This window comes from Acanthochromis polyacanthus, chromosome 10, assembly GCF_021347895.1.
Source record: "Acanthochromis polyacanthus isolate Apoly-LR-REF ecotype Palm Island chromosome 10, KAUST_Apoly_ChrSc, whole genome shotgun sequence".
Classification (NCBI taxonomy): Eukaryota; Metazoa; Chordata; class Actinopteri; family Pomacentridae; genus Acanthochromis; species Acanthochromis polyacanthus.
Window position 1 is genome coordinate 6,351,166 of NC_067122.1, and position 22,105 is coordinate 6,373,270.

Below are 22,105 nucleotides of genomic sequence, written 5' to 3' on the forward strand. Positions count from 1 at the left end.
CTCACCTCGCAGCCACAGCAGGTTTGGATGTGTCGGCTCGCTGCCCGTTGATGGTGTCGATAATCTCCTGCCGTTGCTATGGAGCTGGGAGTCCTTGGCAACCAGCTCCACACCTGAGGACGCCTTGAAACAGGAGTCAGCGTGGTTCAGCCATCCATCTTACCGACTCGAGACTTCCGACACGGGACGGTAAAAGGAAAGCGATACGTCGAGGTCGGCTGGGAGGTGACTGTGGAGGTATTTGTGGAGATATAAATGTGCTTTGATGCGGTGGAGATGACAGCAGCTATGTTAGGACGAGGTTTAGAGGCAGATAAGTTAATTTTAACCCAACAAACAGAGTTGTTTGTCCTGTACGTGAAGGCTCAAAAGGTTTGAACCCTAAAATCACCATGAAAAGTCAGAAAAAAATTTGTGGAAACAGTTTATTTATAGTGTGAAAAAACAACATGTATCAAACTGTCTATATTTACTGTTTAGTGGACATATTTTGGTAATTTTTTTTGGAAAACGTGCTCTTTCAAATGCTTTACATCCCTCAGAAACAGTGCATGTGAAGGCGTTCCACACATCAACAGTGTAGTTCAGCCTCATCCCACAGCTTGCAGGCACAAATTTCCTCCAATAAAACAGTATTTAAATTAAAAAAAAAAACAGCAAGTCAGCTCTCTGAATGGCAAAAACAACAACATCCCGTTTCATATTCCTTTAAGATAAAGCAAGTTCCCTTTAACAGGTTTAACAGAAAACACACATCAAATACCATGAATGTGTAACAGAAAAGTGTGTTTTTAAAGCTGTAACAGTCTTCAGATTTTGGTAACTAAGAGTCTGATGCACTTGAACATTTGCTCACTGGTGTCCCCACATGGCAGAACGATGCTACTGACTGAAAAATGAATAATAAGTATAACAGACGCTACTTAAGTTGCGTTTTTCGTTGAAATATGAAGTCACACCGAAGTCTGCTCTAAGCCGATATGATGAGCTTTAAGTCTCGTATGCCAAGGTGTTTTAGATTCTATTGATTATGACACATGAAAGACATAATGATCCTTCTTAAAATGCAGTACTAAATAACATTACAATGCTTCTAAAGCTGTCAAACACATACCAACAGTCTTGTAAAGTGAAATATTTATGGCTCTATCCATCCTCTACTGAGACAAACTGGAAAAATACTTTTTTGTTTGAAGTTTTTAGAATTGTCCATCAGTTTAAGTAAAAACAAGGAAATAAACAATAAGATCTGGCCCTTTTCTGACGACGACAGTGAGTTGTTTTTTTTTTTTTTTATCCCAACTGTGACGTACCAAAACACAAATAAATAAAGGAGTTTCAGCCAACTTGGTGTAGTGGAGACAGTAAAGAGAAAAAAAGTGCAGGACAGAGTGACGACCAACTATGAGCTTTATCTGCCATCGCAAACCATCTGGACGATCAGGTCCCGAGCGTCCTGAACGCCTGAGCCCAGCTCCGCCTCGCCCTTCTTCACGTGGGTACCGATGAGGAACAAGCGGCGGTCCCCCACCTCCGACAGAGACAGGGCGTCATGGAGGTCAGTGATGCTGCAGGAACCTGCAAGATCCTGGAGACAGAAGACCAACATGAGGAGATGTCAGGGTGGAGATGAGGTGAGATATTCTCCCGTTTCTTACAAGAATACACCTGATGGAGTTTGACGAAGTTTGTCTTTATAAATCTTGCACGTGCAAACATAAAGATTATGTCGAGAGAGTCTCCGAATATAAATTTCTAGACATCTATCTGGAGTAAAAACCCAAATCATATTGAAACGTCAGTCTGCAAGCTACAGCAGAAAATTTTTACCATATTTTGTAGAAAGCAAATAATCGAAGCAGTCTTCTTGTCTGTCCTAGATTATGGAGATATCATCTACAGAAACGCCTCTATTTCCACTCTGAAAGCAACAGATTCAGTTTATCACTCAGCCCTCAGATTCATTAGCTGCGTCAACTTCTTAATTCCTACTGTTAGTTAACTATTTCAAGTGGTTGGACTACATCTACATCTTCTCTCTCGCTCAACAACAAAATATGTTACTGTTACTATGCAGATGACACACAATTTTACATAATACAAATACATCTCAAATATCAAGATTATGTCGAGACAGTCTCCGAATATAAATATCTAGGCATCCGTCTGGAACAAAAATTCACATTTAAATTTGATACTGAAACGTTAGTCTGCAAGCTAAGGTTTTTAACTGCGCTCCTCTCTTTTTTGTCTCATTGATTGTCGCCTGTTTTATCCTGTTCACTCAACATCATCGTAACTGAGGGCTTGGCCTCAATGATTCCTCGAGATTTAAATAAAGATTGAATAAATGTGAAAACAGCAGTGGAACAAATACAGCTGTTCAGTCATTCATTCTTGAAAATCACTGCTCATTTTTCAAATTCATGTTTAAAATTTGCACCTTTAAAGTTGTTAATGTTATTTTACGTATTTCCAGCTGCATGGGTCTCCAGCAGAGTGTGAACAGTTGTGGTTCCCAATCAACGGGCCGCGGACCAGTACCGGGCCACAGAAAGAATAAAAACATCTTGTTTTTCGTTTTATTTCTGGCAAAGTCTGCAGGGTGTTTCATGAAAAATTACTAGACTGTCTTCACCTACTGAATTTCAAGCTGTCCCTAATTTTAAACACTTCAGAGTGTCTTCCTGTCATGCTCACCTGTTTGTTGGCCAGTACCATTAAAGGCAGGCGGGGGTGGGAGGCCAGCAGCTCGTGTAAATGTTTCTTAGCGACCGGGAAGAGCTGTGGGTCTGAGGAGTCGACCACGAACACCAGCAGCAGAGCTTTGGACATGTACCTCTGCCAGTACGGCCGCAGATCCTCTTTACCTCCAACTGACAGACAAACAGACAAGTCATGACTCAAACTCAGCATCTCAGTCGTTTACAGGGTCTTGCATACAATACAGAAAGTTAATTAATCCCTTTTTTGACATTACATACTGTGGAAGCAGCTGTGAGGAAATAAATTTGTGAATTAATCAGGTATCCAGTTGAATGTAGCTATTATTTCTATTGATGTAAATAATTCCAAATCTGTAAAAAAAATAAAAAATACTAGCTAACATCCATAGTCTGGACTGTCTCTCACAAATTACACCAAAAATCACAGGGTGTAGTCGAAATATTTTTTACTTGTTGAGTAATTTACTCACGCTAATATACATGTATGTTTATCAGCCGGCCGCAAGTTTGATTTTTAGATAATTGCTTATAACATATTACTAAAATGTTTCAAAGTAAAACACCAGGAAGGATCAAGAAAGGAGGAAGATCACAGAAATGCCATGAACAATGATGAGGAAGAGGAAGAGGAGGATACATCTGGTCGAGACCATGGAGCCAATCGGAGGACAGAAAGCGAGATTCAACACGAGTAATTCTAGCTAAGATATAGCGACAAAGGTGTTACATTTGCACCAATATTTACTCGTTTATTTAGCCATTTTGCAGCCAGCATGTACAGTCTATTTGCATGTAAAACAAATCACTCAAGCATCTGTATCACACAAATACAGATTTCGAAATTATTAACATCTCCTAGTGACATATGCAGGGATACTAGTGAGGATCCACTGCAGGGGGTGGAACAGCAGCAACCTCGATTTGTGTATGATTTACTAAATTAATGTAGGTCACGATAAGCAGGAAGAAAACACTCTCTGACACCTTCTAAGGCCTTTTATTCGGAGCTTGTTAAAACCTGCAGACTCCCTGGTTTACAAACAGACTTACTCTCTAGGAACTCGATGTGCAGGTCTTCTCTGTTGATGGAGACGGCGTTGAAGCCCTGCGTCGGCTCCATGTCCTGCTCCGGGATGCCGCAGGAAAAGCAGTGCAGCAGGCTGGTCTTCCCAGATCCATCCAGACCCAGAACCAGAACCTGGGTCCCCTGAGACTCCACAGAACAGGACTGGAATACAGAGCGGAGCAGGGGTGAACATTCCCACTGATAACGAAGGGACCCTTCTCTGAACGCTTTCATCACTTTAATCAATGTAAGTACGCATCTACGATTTAACAATAAGATCATTTGTATGAAATGGTAAAAAAAATACGGAGCTAACTGAACAATATTTAATTGCAGATATATTGCTTTTGAGGGATGATAAGTAAAAAGAAACTGTGGTTTGGAAATACTGCAGAAACAGCATCTTTTGATTACCATTAGTCATGAAATAAAAATCTCATTACAGTTCCCACAGACCAGAGTGACATCTTCATATGTCTAAATCCAAAAACAAAGTAGAACAAGGGATACTTTAAATGACAAAGATCATTACTGAAGGGACAAAATTGTTAATTTAATTATCTACATATCTCAGGATCCCCCTTTGACCAAAGAGGACATGTCTAAAAAAGCTGAGAAGAGTTATTGATGAGTATTTGAGCAGTTTGTTGAACATAAAGTGTGTAGCTGAGTGAAGGCAAACATACAACACAACAAGTAAAATGTAAATGGACCATCTAGTAAAACCATTAACCGCTACAACACGTCCTTTTAAACACTGCTTTTCTCTTATTTTGGATCGTAATAACACATCTGGCGGTGCAGAGGTGCGTTTATGTGCAGCTCGGTGATAAGAGTTTTATTTACCTGTGACGTCGTGGGAGCTTCGGCAGCAGAAACAGTTTGTTCAACAGGAGTCTCCTTTCTTTTTTCCTTCGTCTCTTCTCTTCCGGAACTCCTTCCGTCCTCTCGCGGCCGTGTTTCGGGCTTCTGGTGTCCGGAGGAGGACACGTAGTTCCAGATAAGATAAGTGACTCCTCCCGCCAGAACCACGGAGGCTCCGAGGATTCCGGCTTCCCTCAGGCCGAACATAGTGCTCCACCGCCGGCTGCGCTGCTGTGTTTTTGGCGCCGTTTATCCGTCAGTTTCCGACATTGTTGGAGCTGTTTGAGTGAAGGTTTAAGTCGCAGACCGCCTCCTGCTCCGATCAACAAGTGGATTAAGAGGCAGGAAGCTCCGGAAGAACTCACTGCAGCGATATTTCCGCTCATGCACTTTCAGAAACCGACCGCCAGATGGCACCAGATGTTCCTAAAACCAACCATCCATCCATTCTCTATACACCGTTTTATCCTCACTAGGGTCGCGGGGGTGCTGGAGCCTATCCCAGCTGAAATAAATATGTTCCTTTCGCTTTATAAATATGTTTTTATATAAAGATGTTTATAAACATCTTTATATAAAATCTACAATGTTCCTAAAATTATCTAAACATCTGTATATACAATCAACAATCTTTCTAAAACATTTATATATTAACTTCATGTATAAATACATGCCTCACAACAAGTTAGGGATATTGTTATTTACATGACTACTTTCCTATTTGTTCTGAATTTTAATGAAATAAGTAATAGTTCCCTTTGATATTACTATTAATGAATGAGAAGAAGCATCATTTTCATTCGTGCAATATTTATTATCCCAACAATTTAGACAATAACAAAGACAGCCCCAAATAACCAAAATTGACAGTCAGTAGTGGGTGTTTCCACCATTTGTCACAATGACAGCTTGACGTCTCATGCTCCTAACGAGCCTCATGATGTTGTTCTGAGTCAATGCATTCCACTCCTCCACAAGTACTACACGCAGTTCTGCCAGGTCATGTAGGGGTACGAGCATCCAGTCGCTGCTTCAGGTGGTCCCAGACCTGCTCTATGGGGTTCAGGTAAGGGGACACTCCTGGCCATACCATATGAGGCACTCCAACTTCCTGAAGTGGAGCTGTGACAATTCTGCACCATGTGGTGGAGCATTATCATCCATGAACCGAAAGTTGGGGGTGTGCTGGTGGAAATGGGGATGATGATGGGTTCTATGATGTCTCTGAGGTAAGAACGTGCAGTGATTGAGCCATCTACAATTGCCACATCTGTTTTGCGCCGACTACTGATGCCTGCCCGGACTGTTGCACCTCCTCCACCAAAGCCAACCCTGGGGACCATGTTGACCAATTTCCTTAATTTAGTTGTTTTCTGGTTTATTTTCTCCTCTATAATCGTAAAATAAGTATCTTTGGCTTTCGAATTTGCTAAAATCTTTCAAGACGATTAATTGAGATTAATCATTATGGCTTTAACTTTTTAAGTTTTTTTGATTACAGACCAATATTTAATTCAGAATTCTATAAAACATTGTTTTCAGTAACACTAATATATTTCATTAAAATCCTCTCAGTAAAGTGTATTTTCCACTTTTAATCACATGTAAAACTAATACCATCGTATCTAATGTTTACAAATATACCTCCTGTGTTAAAGCTGAATATAAGTTTCATCTATTAATAAAATTCTAACAAAATGGAAATTTGACATTTTTATGCATTTGAAACAAACCAAATCTCTAAAATGAAACCCGAAAATTAGATTTTTTTTAACTGCAGTTCCATTGACATATTCTTAAATGTGAGGATGTATATTATTATTTTAATGTGTTATTCAAGAACATTGGAGATTTTTTCCATAATTTTCCTATATGGAGGAATACAAACTTTTACGTTGTCCTCTGAAACTCAGCTTACATCTGAGTAATTTACTGACTTGAGAAGGAAAGATTCAAACACCGACTTGGTGGACTTTTGGAACTTGTACTCAGATTAACAATTTCTCAGACAAGTGCAAGAACTTAAGAACGATTTATTATTAAATTTATGAACAATAATTCCAGTTAAAACAGAAACTGGGCGGGTTATAATGAACAAGATAAACTAAGGTTGTCCGTTTACCACAGAAGAGGAGAACATCCTGCTCTGGTCCTCAGGCGTACTGTGCCGCCGGCTGCTTGGTACTCCTCACCGGGAGCCTCTCCTTCTGCTCCGGGACGCTCAGCAGCCAGGTCTGCGTCCAGCTGTCCTCCCGGCTCTCCCCCAGGCTCCGCTGGGTCCGGGCCCGCAGAGACGGAGGCCTCTTCTTCTGCCTTGCGGGGGGGTCCTGCAGCTGCTCGGCCCCGCAGCTCAGCGACTCCACCGTCTCCGCCTGCCGGTGCCTCCGGGACTTGGGAGCCTCCTGGTAGCAGCTGTAGCTCTTCTGCTTGATGGAGGACAGCAGTCTAGCTCTGCTGCTGTCGGACTCCTCTTCTCCATCTTCATCCACCGCCTTCTTCCTCTTCACGCCCAGAGAGGAGAAGCTCCTCTGCTGCCAGCTGATGAACTCCGACATGCAGTCTGTGAGGCGGGAGGCCAGGTCTCGGTGCGTCATTGCCACCTGACCTTTCACCTCCGGGCAGGCCTCCTTCAGCTGCTCGTAGTGGACTTGGAGGTTGCCCAGCTCCTCCAGGATGTCCGCACACATGAGCTCATGCACCGCGGTCGCTCTGCCCAGGAACTTCGCACACACAGCGGCCTTCTTGGGTTTGCGCTGCTTCTGGAAGGCGAGGACGTGCGGCATGGCGGTGTAGTAGAAGGCTTTGGCCGCGTCCAGCTTACGATAGATGTAAAGCACGTCGCTGTGCCCGGCGTCTGCGGAATCTCCGAGGAACTTCTTGATGTAGATCCAGTCCTTCAGAGCCAGCCTGATGCGGACCGGGGGTCTGCAGAGCTGCGTGTGGTAGAAGGCAAACATCAGGTACAAACCTCCCACTCTGATCTGGTAGCTGAACGGAGGCAGGAAGTAGTTGACGGCTGTGGCCAGAGTCACCCTGCTGAACCTCTTGAGCTCTGCTAGGCTGGGGATTCCTCTGAAGACATCCGAGAAGCACATCTGCCTCCAGATGTCCGCGAACACCTCGTATCTAACCGAGTCCGAGAGCTGGAAGCGGCCCAGCAGCTCCTCCACGTCCTCCGTCAAAAGCTCGTCGAAGATGTCCGAGTAAGGAGGAGGCGCATGCGGCATGGTGTCTGCTGGAGCTCCGTCAGGAACAGGATGATGCTGCTCAGGTGTTCACACTGCAGGTGTGATATCAGCGTGGACAGATTACAGAACAACAGCGCCCTCTAGTGGCAGGAAGAATTAATGACAAACCAATTAAACCAATTAGGCCAATGGACCATTCCAGAATTGGACGTTTTACTTTAAATTTCAAATAATACATGTACAAAATATTAAACGTCGAGTTGTTGTGTAAATTTATTTGTCCTGAGACCAAATCTAAAAAAAACTAGGAGAAAAGAATGTTTAGAAATGTTTTTTCAATACCAAATAAGTCTGGAGTTCCCCCTAAAATGACGCTGTTCTCTGGTTCCACCCTGCTGATGACCAAACTGAATCTCAAAACAGTTAAAATGAAATTTAAATCTTCTTTTTTTGTATTATTTTTTCATTGATGTCTCTTGTAATTTTTTTAATCAACATAATATTTTAAATAGTGATTATTATGCATGGACTGTCCCACAACAATACAAATAACCACAAAACCAAACAGTCCCCAAAGTGAACACACATAACTGTTCTGTATCACACAACAATACTTTATTTTAACTGACAAGATTTCATATCAACATGTCAGTTTGTCCACTTATATCTAAAAAGATTTTATTTTTCGTTGCACTAATTGCCTGAAAGATACAATATCAACAATACCACTAAAGTTGCAATGCTTCCTTTGTATACAATCTAAGGAAGTGACAACAAAATCGTAAATAAATATGCTGAACATAAGCTATAGCTTTTAACCTGTGCTTGGTTAAAACATTTCTGATCACACAAGAAGTTCAGTTGCTATTTTGGACTGATTGACTGATCAAAATATACTTTAAAAAGACCTAAAACAATGCTGAGACACTGCTTAAAACTTAAAGAAACAAGAAAAAAAAATTTGTGTCATGTTGAAGGAAACTTGAGTGCATTCAGTGCCTCCTGTTGTCTGAGACGTGCAGATAATCAACATTAAACAAGATTTAAAATTTCAATGTAGATGGTGACAGGAAACACAGGAGGCATGTCGCTGTTCAGAGTTTTATTAAGACTTAACAAAATGGGATTCCTGTTTGGCCAAAATAGTGTCTTTCTAAAACATGCATCTGACAGAATTCAAACTCTTTCACTTGAAGTCAACACAGGGATTCAAAAATAAATATCTTTTACTTCTCTGCAGCTGATTGAAAATAAAAGGGACGTATTAAAGAAACGTGACAGACAGCCAGAGTTCGACATCCGAATATTCAGACTCTTAAATATTTGAGGACAATTCTCCCAAACTTCTGAACTTCACGTTCCTCTGCAGAAGCAGCTTTCAGACAATCCTGACTGTAATTATTTTAAAGTAAATAATTCATTTTCTAAAAATGCAATCATGAGACGACACTGGGTTTAGTTTTCTAAAGGGGAATGAAAATGTAAAGGTCCCATGAAGTCATCTAAATGTCAGGAGTGACATTATTCAAGAACTGGATTCAAACAATGAGCTGTGTTATAGACATATGCTGCTGGATATCCATTAAAGAAGGTGTAAAATACAGTAAAACGGTCATATAGTGGCAGGAGATTCATAGCAAATTTAATGGAAAAACATTCATGAGGAATATCTGTAGTATCATTTTGCTGTGATCTCAATACATCAAAGCTAAAGGAAAGCAAAAACTGTTCCTGCAGAGTAACAATAAGGCCTTATATTTCACTGGAACTGTCCTTTAAATATTCTCTCTGCTGTACTTTACAAAATATCACAAATTAATGGTGTAGAAGAGTGACGGGGAGATTTTGGTTTCACGTGTTTGCAAAATGACTCGAACAGAGAACACAAAATAAAACCGAACCTGAAACAAAAAGCTTCTGATTTCTCATCCATTCCTCCTCACACATCGTTTCCATTCAACTACCAGCCTCCTTTGCCTCCCTTCTTCTTCTTCTGTGGTGCTTTCTTGCGGGTGGCCCCTGAGGCTGAGGGTTTCTGCTGTCGTGGGGGACCACGCTGGCCGGGGCTGCAGACGAGCCGGACGCAGAGCCCGGTCTCGGGGAGGTAGGGGGGCTACTGGCGGTCTTACTGGCGTCCCTGAAGAGAGAAAATACCAAACTCCTGTTAGAGGGTACTTATCGGTGTTCGTTTTCAAACTGGTGTAGTCGAAGTTCAGTGACGTCGAGGCAGACACAGAGAGATGCTGGAAACTCAGATGGGTTAGGATGAGAGTAAAGGTTTGCTGACATCACAGCGCTCGATTTAGACGGTCGCCAGGTCGCTGCGAGCGCCGGGAATGATAGGAGGTTGATGACATCATACTTTGTATGATGTCATCAACCTCCTATCACCTCCTATCATTCCCGGCGCTCGCGGCGACCTGGCGACCGTCTAAATCGAGCGCTGCATCAGGAGAAGTGACACCAACAGAGCAGCAGTACATGCAAGCAATGCCAGCATCAGTTCTGAGGATTCTCTCCGATCTTTGGGTGTATATTGTAGTTGGAGAAGGTCAGATTTAGATTACAGACCAACATGGAGACAGCTAGTCTGCTTAGTCACATCAGAATAGACAGTATCTAACATCCTGCAGCATCTGTCTGTCTAAAGGCCATTATGACCTTAGAAAAGGGGAAAGAGTCATTTTTCCTTCAGTCTGTAGTTTGTTTTCTCTTCTTTTACAGTTTGCAAATAACTGAATGTTTAGCGAGCAAAGAGCCACCAAGATAAAACCTTCTGTGATGCTTAACGACCTCCCATTCCAAGCTTGTATGCATGAAACAAGTTCAGTAAACTAAAAATCAGTTATCAGAACTGCTCCGAGCTGGTTTTGGCTTATATAATTATTAGAAATATAGCTACAAAATATGTACTTGCCTTTTTACATGATTTTCTTGGGATTTTTCGATATCCGAGACATTTCAACACGTTTATATTTTAACTCACTACTTTATTTTGACACTCCCTCACATTCTAGTGTCAAAGTTTTGTCAGATGAATTTTTCCTCCAGGTGAGACCGAGAAATATTTATAGTGTAGCTATAACAACAGGAAAGCTGTTTCTGGCGACGACAGCTGGAGATCTGGAGGCTTTATTGGCAGGTAAACAACACAAAGATCTCAGGGGCTTTACCACCATTAGTGGAGTTAATTACTGAGTTTCAACGACACGACAGCTCTGTTTGCACTTGCATGTGATTGTTTAGTTTACTCACAGCTCAGCTGAAGCTCCTGCGGTTGCTCCCTGCGTGCCTTTTCCAATTTGCTCCTTCTTCTTGCCCTTCTTCTTGCCTCTGTAGTAGGACCGCTCCCTCATAGGAAGCCACCTCTCGGGGTCGGGGGTCGCTTTGGGGTCGTAGTTCTTGGGCAGTTTTCCTAAAATGAAGGTCAACGTGTTGGTTAGTATGGTCTATGACTAAAAACATAAAATAACTTTAAGAGCAAGTAAAGACTTGGTCATCTCAAAGGATTAAGGTGTGTTCTATTTCTAAAAGGCATCTTTTCTCTAAGGGTTATAAAGTTCTGGTAACACTGCTCTATCCATCAGGTAGAAAAAGACAGCGGACACACTATTTACTTTTAGGTACACTTTACAGTAAAGTATCCTTTATAGCAACTAATACTTTTTTATGTCATTTTGACAATTTTAACAACCAAAAACTATCAGTGGGTTTAAACAAACAAACAAACAACCCCCAAAAAAACCACATCATTAATCAGAGTCAAACTGTAAAAACAGTCACCAGAGTTTCAATGTTCCAACACTGTGAATGCACTATCCTGACAGAAAAAAACAGTCAAATCTAAGCATAAACAGTGACATTTCATTAAAATCCTTTGGTGGTACAATATCTACAGCAGGGGTGTCAAACTCAGTTCCTGGAGGGCCACTATCCTGCATGTTCCAGATGTTTCCCTCTTCCAACACACCTGATTCAAATGATCAGCTTATCATCAAGCTCAGCAGAAGCCTGATAACGAGCCTGATCATTTGAATCAGGTGTGTTGGAAGAGGGAAACATCTAAAACATGCAGGATAGTGGCCCTCCGGGAACGGATCTTGACACCCCTGATCTACAGTATGTAGAGTCACCACTGTTTTCCAGTATTAGTAACACCTGCGCCTATTCAGAAAAGTAACTGCGTATGTTGATGCCAGGTTTTTTCAATGTTCATTTGTAATTTTCCTTTATGATGATTTTTATGCCATTAGAACTGCGTCATTCTGCATAAAAGACATATCTGACTTCCTTTGACTTCTAGTCATGGTTGTGACAAATGAGGCCACAGTGAGGAAAAATGTGACTGCTTGGGAATTCAGAGGGTTAAGTGGAAACAGAGACTTCTGAACACTAATCATTCGTTTTACTTAAATTCTTCGATCCACAGCTGAAGCACAGACGTACCTTTCTTTTTCTTCTTCTTCTTTTTGATTTCGTCTTGGCTGTAAAGACAACAGAGAAGCAGAAAGGTGAATGTGCAGCGACCGTAGCTCGTCCTTCCCTCTCTGATCATTAAAGGGAAACGTGAACATTATAAATCCAGTGTGGTAGTATAGCGGAGGTTTACCCTTGCTCTTTGGGAAGGCTTTCTCCTACAACTTTAGCAGCTTTTTTCCTGACGTATGTGGCTCCGTGGGAGTTCTCCAGCTCGTCCACGTCCACGTTGAAGGACATGGTGTCTGCAGACGGTAGATGTTTGCTGAGGCTGTAGACCAGCGCTAAGGATGGAACACTTTCTTCTGTAAAACAATGATTTTTGCATTGATCATTCACCTTTTGGGCCCAACTGCAGGTTTCTGAAGTCCATACCAATCTACAATAGGTTTGATTGTGATCTTCTAGGGCTGCATTTATTTACAATACTGGTTTGTACTTTAATTAAATTATGATTAATCTTTTTTTTTGTCTAAAACAAACAAAAAAAAGTAACAAATTGCAGAAAATTAGATCAAAGTGACATTTTTGCCACTATTGTTTTATCTGACCATCAATTCAAAACGTAAAAACATTTAATTTCTGCATTTAAAAATCAGAGAAAGTCAGCTATTTACTACGATAAAGAAACAAACGGTCACTGTTCCAGCGCTTCCATTTGAAACACTTAATCTGGTGAAAGGATACGATTTGGCTTTGTCCGTGTCCACCAGGGAGTAGGCAGAGATGAGCTGAGCCAGTGTGTGGACGTCATTGGTGTTTTGTCTGTTGAGACAAAAAAAACAAGTTTAACTGCTGTAAAGAACAAATTCTAGAAAAATCATGATCTTAGAAAAACAGAAAGTGTCACAGATGTAATGAAAAAATGTATTTAAATGATGTACCACAAAAAATGTTTGCCAGTAAAGAGCTTGATAAATACTTGATCTACTCTGTTGTTTTGACTTTAACATACTTCACACATGCTGAGCTGGTGGAGTGTTTTGTGAGGATTTAACTCACTTCCAGAGCTGCTCCAGATCGCTAATGGCTTCTTTTTTCCGTCCGTACTTCAGTTTGAAATTGGCAGCTTCTCGTACCAGAGCCAAGTGTGCAGCAGATCCGGGCTGTGGAGGAGAAACGGTGAAACACGGTCAGATATGTGACACTAGCTGGTGCGTTTGCTGCCTTCTCAAATGAAAATATTATGTGCAGTGCAACCTTTAGCACATTTTAGTAGCGCTGTACAGTCTATACAACAGCTCTGCTAAAAGTTCTACAAAGCTGCTAATGTGCTGACGTTCTTTAGAAAATATCTTTAAATTAAATATGAAAACACAAACCTGTTCAGACTGGTAATGTTCAATAGCTTGTTTGAAAACATCAATAGCGCTGTCGATGTCTTCTTCATGGGAGTACATCGTTACCAGAGCTGAAATCTGAAAAGTCAAAACCATAACTTAGACGGATGTTTGAGAGAAAAGCTCATCAGACAGTAACCAGGATGCTGCGATAAAACAAGCTGTTACGTTACAGACGACATAATAATACAGAAATAGTGGACACAGTTGTAAATTTCTGCACAATATGGTCTTCATTTTGGTCTCACCATCCCTGCTTTGTGCTTGAACTCTTCAATGGACCTCAGAACATCACAGGCTTTTGTTACATGACCTAAAGACCAAAAACCAGAAAACAAAGCATGAAAAAGCTAATCCTTCCAAAATAGCATTGCTAAAACTCAATTTCAAGGTATAGAAGCTTTTCCCTTTCATATCGTACTTCTTGTTTATGAACATTTTAGCACTAAGGATGATGTGACACCAAGAACTGACAAACAAGTTAAAGTAAAGATCCATGCGTTTCTTACAGGAGGCTGCAAACATGAACATTTTCATTTGCTATCATATCCTCAGAGAGTCTGTCTAAAAGCATCAGAGCGTGCCTTTACCTTGTACTAAATAGAGTTGTGCCATTGTCAGTTTGATGCCAGACGCACTCTCTGGATTTTGATCTGAGAATTGCTGGAAAACAAAACAAAAGTCAATCAGCAAACAACACTTAAATTTCACCAAGAACCAAAACATTTTAAGCCACTTGTTGAGTATTTTAAAGCATCCTTCAGTTTTGTGCAGAAAAAGTAGAGAAATGCTGAGTGATTTCAGAAACATGAACATTTACTCAAGTACTGCCTTTAATTACAATTTAGAAGGTACTTAAATGAGTGTCTTTTTCAAGCAACTTCATACTTCCACTCTACTACATTTATGTGATCATTTTAGTTACTTTTGAGAGAACGATTTTACACAGTAGCTACAACAGCTATATTTTTATTAAAACCTTGGTACTTTCATTACAGTTTACTGCTAATCCTTATACAGGACTTTGACTTACATAGGAATAATCAACATTTTTTCACTATTTTCAGAATTTTTACAAACAGTAATCAATTTTAACTACAACTAAATTAATAATTGAAGCAGTTCAATAAAATAAAATGTCAAAAATATTCTCCAAATCAGCCAGCTAGAACATTAAAAAGCTGCTTGTGCAGAAATATAAAATTAACAGTATAATATATGATAGTGTTTAAGTTACAGGGCTCATTCTAGTGCTGTGATTACTGTTAATACTTTGACCTAGTCAAATTAGTGATTAACAGATAATTGATAGTTGTCACAGCTTCTAAATGAGTTGAAATCTGCCAGGAAATCGCTCTATGACCCAAATGCTGTACGCAACTAAGCATTTTAGCAACTGGTATCAAAAATAGCTATCCCAGCATGTGGAATAATGTACACTGTAGTCAGTTTATGTTATTGGTTAATCAAATATTGATTGTGAAAATTACTAAGAATTTTCATTCTCGTTTTGAGTACATTTATACTTGTGCACTTTTACCATTGCTGTTTTTTTGCCTAACTGGAATCACGTTCAGACTGAAGGTGGAGGATGTGCATCAGCCTGAAAACAAGCAGCAGTGTCTGTCACTGATACCTGGAGCAGCTCGATGGCCCGGCTGTGCTGCTTCTCTCTGCACAGCTGAGCCACCTGGATTAGGACCGGCCGAGGGTGACCTGGGTTCTGAGACTGAAGGCTGGACGACAGTTTCCTGCACTGGTCAGCCTGTTGATGGGCAAAAAGCAAAGCAGCAACAAAAACTGATCAGCTTCAAAATGTAAAATGAAAGACATTTTTCCACAGTCACAGATGGTTTCATGCTACAACAGCACCTGGTTAGTGTACATGGCCAGCAGGGCTTTGTTGAAGTCGATGGCTTGCAGCTGCTTCTTCGCCAGCTTGTATTCAACGCCCTCAGCACTCGTCAGTTTCACCTTTTTCTTTGAGTCGAACACATTTTGGTCCTGAGGGAAGACAGATGGACAGATGTAGCATAAGAATCGTGACTTGCCTTATGCTGAAGTAGGCTTACTGTTGACAACAGGTGAAGGTAAAATGCACATCTTAAAGTCACAAGCGAGTTATGGAGGTGAAAATCAGCCAAATCTTCACAAGTTAAGTCATACGAAATTCTGATGATCCACTCTAATTTCCACATTTAAATCAGCTTAAACACAAAATTTGAGCTGTATTTTCAAAAATTAACTGACAGCCTGCTGATCTTATGAAACTTAATGATTGATATTTGTCATTTTGAGGCAGAAAATAAAACCAAGCCTCTTAAAGGAACACAACAGAGGCCGTAAATCCTAAATAATATGTCTGTCAAAAGTGAAAAGTATTAAACAAAATAATCAACACCACAGTGGTAAGCCTCCTGCCTTGACTTCCGTTTCAGGAGGGTTACACCATCTTGGCCTCTTTTGGTGTGAAATAGTGTCAAAATAGGATTATGGGCAAACATGCCAGGACTGATGGTGAGGCAAATGAATAGCAATGTTTTTCAAAAGTTGCATTTGAAGTGTCCCACAAAAATGTGGAGCGTTGGGTGATTTTTGATCCTGAGGCTGCTTTACAATGATCAAAATGTTGGAAATATCACATAATCAACTGAAATGTTTACAAACCAACTAACCCTTAGCTCTAAAACAACAACAATAAACAGTTCATGCATATCAGAAACTTCTAGAAAAACATCACATCTCCTGACATACACATATTCAATGAAAAATAACATCTCATCTTCTCTGTCTCAAATCTAAGTCCAATCTGAAGTCAAAGTTAAGTCTTTTATTCGTGTTAGACAACCAAGTCTCGAGTCTGAAAACTTAAAATTACTATCCGGCTTGAGTCAACATATGGTACCTCTGCTGTTAAATGCTGCTGATGTCAGTAAAGTTTAAAGTTGGTGAGCTCTCGACTCACCTTGTTTATTGTGATGATATTGTTGGCGGTCACAGCCAGCAGCCCCACATCTGATGGCCTGAATTTAAGACAGACAAGTACAGCACGTTATGAAGCCACTATTTGATTTGAATGCCTGGTAAACACTCTCATTTATTTCTTGTACAAATTTACCATCATAATGCGAAATTAAACTAGAAAGAAACGCCACTGTGTATGTCTGCTGCTCACTGCAACTGCATTTCCATCATCTCTGCTGGGACTAACTGATGTAATGGAGCCTCGACTCACTTGAGCTTGATGACCTGGTTGTAGAGCTGCAGAGCCTCGTCTGTCCGACCCTGTAACTGCATGATGTACGCCATCTGTGAATGGATGATAGCCAGCTCCGAGTCGATGTCCTCCTCAGTCACATCCTGATGGGGACAAACCGGCCGTTTAATTACTAGTTTCTTGTAATACAAGTATTTTTCCATTACAGCTAAACTCAAAACATCCTGAATCTTTTTGGAAAGTGAAAGATTCAACTGCACAATTTCACTTACAGAAAACACAATATTTACAACTGACTGTGCCTTTTATAAGCTTGTCAAATTTTACTTCAAATTTAGCGAGATCTATTCACAAAAACACACAGTTCCACATACAATTTAAAGCTTCTTTCACTGTTTTATGGATGAAAATGTTATAAATTAAATTTAAACACTTACAGAATCATCTGCCAGTGAGACTCTGCAAAGCTCTGTCAAAGGAAACAATCATGTAATGTCAAACATCATTACATAATTGAAAAAATTGTCCCAAACAGCAGCTTGACGCAGGAGACTGGACATAAACGGACTGACCCTCTGCTTGTCGTAGTTTATTGAGGGCCTCTGTAAGCTGTCCTTGGCCAATCAGAGCACAGGCAGCGTTGTAACAGAGCTCATATGTGGACTCGGGAAGACCCAGATCTTCCTGCAGCGGAAAAATAAAACATACTATCTTAAATGAACAGGAATAATTCAAATCAAAATCCAGTCTGAGAGAAGAAATGTCTACTCTTTCAGACTTAGAAGAGCATCAGATTAAAGCCTGAGCTGTGTACCATCGGAGCCTTCTCCCACTGACTCATCGTAGCCACCACAGCAGCGAGGTTCGTCTTCCTCTCCTCCTCGTACTCGTCCTGGGAGTTCCTGATCAGATCTGTGTAGACGGACTTACACTCATCGTAGCGCTCTAGCCTGTACAACTAGAGAGGCAAAACACAGCCAGGTCAGCTCAGCACGTTTTTACCCTCTCAAAACAAGAACTGTTGTGAGAACACAGTTACAAAAGCCAAAATATTAAGCTCAGAGTTCATGAACAATAATATCAATCATCTTCAGTGACGTCCCTCTACTGCACCACTGATCTATTTGTATACAACCATGTGGTGTTACAGTGGCACCGTACTCCAAATCGTTCTGAAAGAAACTATATTAGTTACTTGCTTGTATCTTACAGCACTTCATGTCTATATATTTTTTATATAGTAAGAGATCTGACGCTGTGAAAGTCACGATGTTAAAGATGATATGATGCTACACACCAATAATAAGCAACTTAGAAGGGCTCACATTAGTGATACAGTCATTTTTGCAGACAATTTTGGTGCTTCTTTTACAGGAAGATGGCCAATAACACTCATTCCTCTTAGCTAAACAGAAAATACTCACTATAATATACAAGAATAAAACACGACACTAATATCAGAATTTGGTGAAACTCACCACTTGACCATAAAGTTCCTTCAGCTTGTCGGTCTGCTCAGGAGCACCTTCGATGGTCTTCAGAGAACTTTCCACTCTGTTCAGCCGGTACTCGCAGTACGCCTTCTCAAACACAACCTCACTGTGGAAAAATAAGAATAAAGTTCTTAAAAGGGGAGAAGATCACAAGAAAAGCAAACCAGAAATCCTGTAACTGTTGTACGTAGTTCTAATATTAAATGCCATGGCTTGTAGTAAATGGATAACTTTAAACAGAAATGACTGTGCTGATAATGTCTTGAGTCTGAATACGTCATTATGATTCTCAAACATCCCTGCTGGTTGTCTTCTGGTTACAGAGCTGATCTGAACAGTCAGCTCCTGGTCTAGAAAACACTGAACTACTTGTCTGCTGTATATGCATTTAAATGTACTGTACATACATTTAAAGACTTTCAAATCTGAAGATAGTGCAATGGCTTACAGCAGATTTATTTGTGTTTTAAATGTCAAATTTAAAACGAAATTGTTTAGTCAAGCTAAATTAGCTGTTTGTGCATGAGAGTTGCTTTAGGAAAGCCCTGTGAATTGCTTTTGAAAAACACTTTGCTACGCAACCAAACTTGAACTGCTGATAAATTTTGTCCATAAACAGGCAAAACTATCTCATGTCTCAAAATCAAATGCCTGGCAATTTACAGCAATTTACACATGGCAAAAACTCACAAAATCGGAGATGTTGCAACTAAAACAAATGTTTGAGTAATAATGTAAACAATGTTGTGACAAAAGGATCTAACTGTTCTTGACTAATCTGCTGATTGTTTTCTCAAATAATTTAAAAGTAAATTCACTGTTACATGTAACATTCTAAATCCCCAAAATATTTAATTCAATATCATAAAAAATAAAATTCTCACATTTGAGAAGCAGCAAATGTTTGGCATTTTTCTTACAAAAAAGAGACTGCATTCAGTTTCCAAAATTTCTGCACTAATCATTGCAACTCTGAATGAAAACTCATTATCACAACTTTGCAGATTTATTTTCCGCAAGTGTACAAGCTAATTAATCACATAACTGTCCTTGAGTGAAGTTAAGAATTCAAAATAATTCAAAATACACCTGTTGGCTTCAGCTCTATCAGCATTATTAATCTTCTTATCTCATCACACTAATAAAAGAGGTCTATAGTAGGCATTATTTTACTCTGCCTACCTCACAACTAACTAATCAATAATTGTTCAGCTCAAACTTTGTATAATATTGCCTTCTCACATCACTTCCAGGTGAATTATTCAGAAAGAGCAGCTGCCTCTCGGTCGACCAGGTTTATATACGACAAATGCATTTATATTTTAAGCTTCCAGTTTTATTTCTGAGATTATTTGTTTTTATGTTAAAGCACCTTACACCCGTGTGTTGAGGAGTGTGATATGAATAAACCTACTATTATCATCCCAAAGACAACAAGCACAGGTGAGCGACAGTGTGATGTTTACCTGCTGAGCACTTTGGCATGCGTGTTCATGACATTCAGCGCCTCTTTGAAGCTCCCGTTCTGAACAAGGCAAACTACTTTACAGTGAAGGGCCGTCACATCATCCCTGTTTTCGTGCAAAACTGTGGGAGAAAAACAAAAACACGCTCAGTAATGCAGATTAACAAAAACAGACAACACACTGATTTAAATATCAAAAACTGGACCTACTGTTACAGCAGCAAAAGGGATACAACAAAAAATACTATAAACATATGAATAAATACACAATTTAATAACACAAATATAACAGTAGCGACAAGGGAAACCAGGCAGTGCTTGCACATATTGCACATTGAAGCATTAATGTTGCACAATCTGCTGTATTTAGAAAAACATAGCACAGACACTTCAATATGTAAAATGCACAAGATTCCTCAGTCATATTTAAATCATAGATATTGCACACGACTGTTCGATATGCAGAAGATACTGACATCGACCTAAAAACAAAAAACAAAAAAACAAAAAGGAAAGTCCAGTGATTTTCACTGAGACTACCAGACTACCAGAGTGACTTAGCTAACCATAAGCTAGCTGTCAGGCTAGGGACACGTCAGTAATCACAGAACGACGGCACACTTGTGTGGCAAAATAACATTTATTCAAGACACACAAGACGCAGACAGCAGCTGGATTACTAACTATAATTCTTAAAAACACTACATCGAATAGTAGTTTGATACTTGGAGCGGCACAGCTGTTTTTTACACCTAAAAGCTGCATATCTGCCGTTAGCTTAGCCGCATGCTAACATATGGTCATGCTAACTGTGAGCAGAAGAAAAACGCCGTCAGTCTGCCGTTTCTCCGCCGCTCCACTCTTGTTTTCAAACCTGCCGCTGACAGACACGAGCACCTACTTTTAGTGAGAGCTTTCAGGGCCCTGGTGAAGTCTCCATTCTGCCCGCAGCGGTTCACTTCGGTCCACAGCGAAGCCACGGACGCTCCTCCGCTCGCCATCTTCGCTGAATGGAGGCTCGGGACATAGGAAGTAGAAGGAGTTCACTACCGTGTAAATAACAATAATAACAGTATTTATTATTTTTAAAATTATTCCCAACGAAATAAATACACGCGAGTCGTAAATTTCGATGCGCTTTCAGTGTTTGCGAAGACTTGACGTCTTTAGGATATTTTATAATTATTATTTTATTTATCGAATGGCGCAGCCAAATTATGTCTTCACTGCCAATACACAGAGTCGGAGAAAGCGGAACCGCTGCGGGACACATTGCCACACACATTCACAACAACAACAAAACCACACACTCACAAAAAATACAAATACAATCTAATGATTTTATGGAAGAAGATATCCTCATAAAGTTACTCTCAGTTATTCTGCTGATGATTTTCTTAGTGGTGATGTCTGGTCGTTTTCTCTAACCAACAGTCCATATTCAAACATCTAACATTTACAGTTGCAACAACAAATCAAGTAACCTATTAGCTGACAGCTAATCAATTAACTAGCGCAGATTTTAAAGAAATAATAAAAGTGCATTCTTTGATTCCAGACTCTTAAATGTGAATGTTTTATGTTTTGTTTTCTGTTTTTTGTGGCAATGAATTGAAAAATACGTTAATCTGTCTATTATTTGTCGGCTAAAATAGGTTGGAAAATCTTGAAAAGGCAAATATTAACATATTAAATGCCTTGTTTTTTTCTGATGATCCGTTGAAAAACCCCAGAAATCATTTTAACATGAGTTACAGTAAAGAAATGAATCATATCCTCAGTTTGAGAGGCTGAAATTAGCAAATAATTCTCAGTTTTCCTGGGGGAAAAAGTTGAGATTATGATTCGACTTTCAAAGTTACTTGAGAGATCATTGCATCTCTAACTGACAAGTCTCCAACCCTAATAATAAGAGAGCTGCAGCAATTAATCAATCAGTTGTCAACTCTTAGCTTAATTGGCAAAATATTTTGATAATCACATAAACAATTTGAACATTGTTTGAACAATAAATTAGCTTAAATTGTCTATTTCCAGCTTCTAAAATATTATTATTTTACGGTGTCTTTCTTTTTTGTGACAATAAACTCAATATCCTTGAGTTATTTAATGTAAATGTAAAAAACAGTGATATTGTATATGACAATGAAATTTTGAACAGCAAACTGAAACATTACATGCAATCCCGAAAGTGAAATTGCACAGACTATTAAGAAAGCAATATTGCTGATGATATGATGTTATTATTGAGTGTTGGAAAACTAATCTAA

At 39.8% G+C, this 22,105-nt stretch overlaps 3 protein-coding genes across 3 annotated transcripts; all 3 read right to left on the bottom strand.

Moving 5' to 3' along the window:
* Nucleotides 1-411: 411 nt before the first annotated feature.
* arl9 (ADP-ribosylation factor-like 9) lies at nucleotides 412-5,003 on the bottom strand. The gene is made up of 4 exons (XM_022199631.2): nucleotides 4,639-5,003; nucleotides 3,777-3,954; nucleotides 2,701-2,876; nucleotides 412-1,588 (listed from the first exon to the last, which is right to left on the bottom strand). Exons 1-4 carry the CDS (start codon nucleotides 4,861-4,863, stop codon nucleotides 1,412-1,414), a joined length of 756 nt encoding a protein of 251 aa, XP_022055323.2. The 5' UTR covers nucleotides 4,864-5,003; the 3' UTR covers nucleotides 412-1,411.
* Nucleotides 5,004-5,446: 443 nt separating this feature from the next.
* On the bottom strand, nucleotides 5,447-7,950 carry LOC110954877 (snRNA-activating protein complex subunit 1-like). The gene has a single exon (XM_022199625.2). It carries the CDS (start codon nucleotides 7,881-7,883, stop codon nucleotides 6,810-6,812), a length of 1,074 nt encoding a protein of 357 aa, XP_022055317.2. The 5' UTR covers nucleotides 7,884-7,950; the 3' UTR covers nucleotides 5,447-6,809.
* A 981-nt stretch (nucleotides 7,951-8,931) lies between these two features.
* Nucleotides 8,932-20,879, bottom strand: srp72 (signal recognition particle 72). The gene is given in 20 exon segments (XM_051954355.1): nucleotides 8,932-9,896; nucleotides 9,899-9,981; nucleotides 11,100-11,259; nucleotides 12,291-12,328; nucleotides 12,454-12,591; nucleotides 13,008-13,085; nucleotides 13,323-13,426; nucleotides 13,643-13,738; nucleotides 13,909-13,973; nucleotides 14,251-14,323; nucleotides 15,297-15,425; nucleotides 15,533-15,664; nucleotides 16,626-16,683; nucleotides 16,896-17,020; nucleotides 17,315-17,346; nucleotides 17,450-17,561; nucleotides 17,692-17,835; nucleotides 18,356-18,476; nucleotides 19,837-19,957; nucleotides 20,737-20,879. Coding segments are annotated over 20 exon segments (2,001 nt in total). The 5' UTR covers nucleotides 20,837-20,879; the 3' UTR covers nucleotides 8,932-9,804.
* Nucleotides 20,880-22,105: the final 1,226 nt, after the last annotated feature.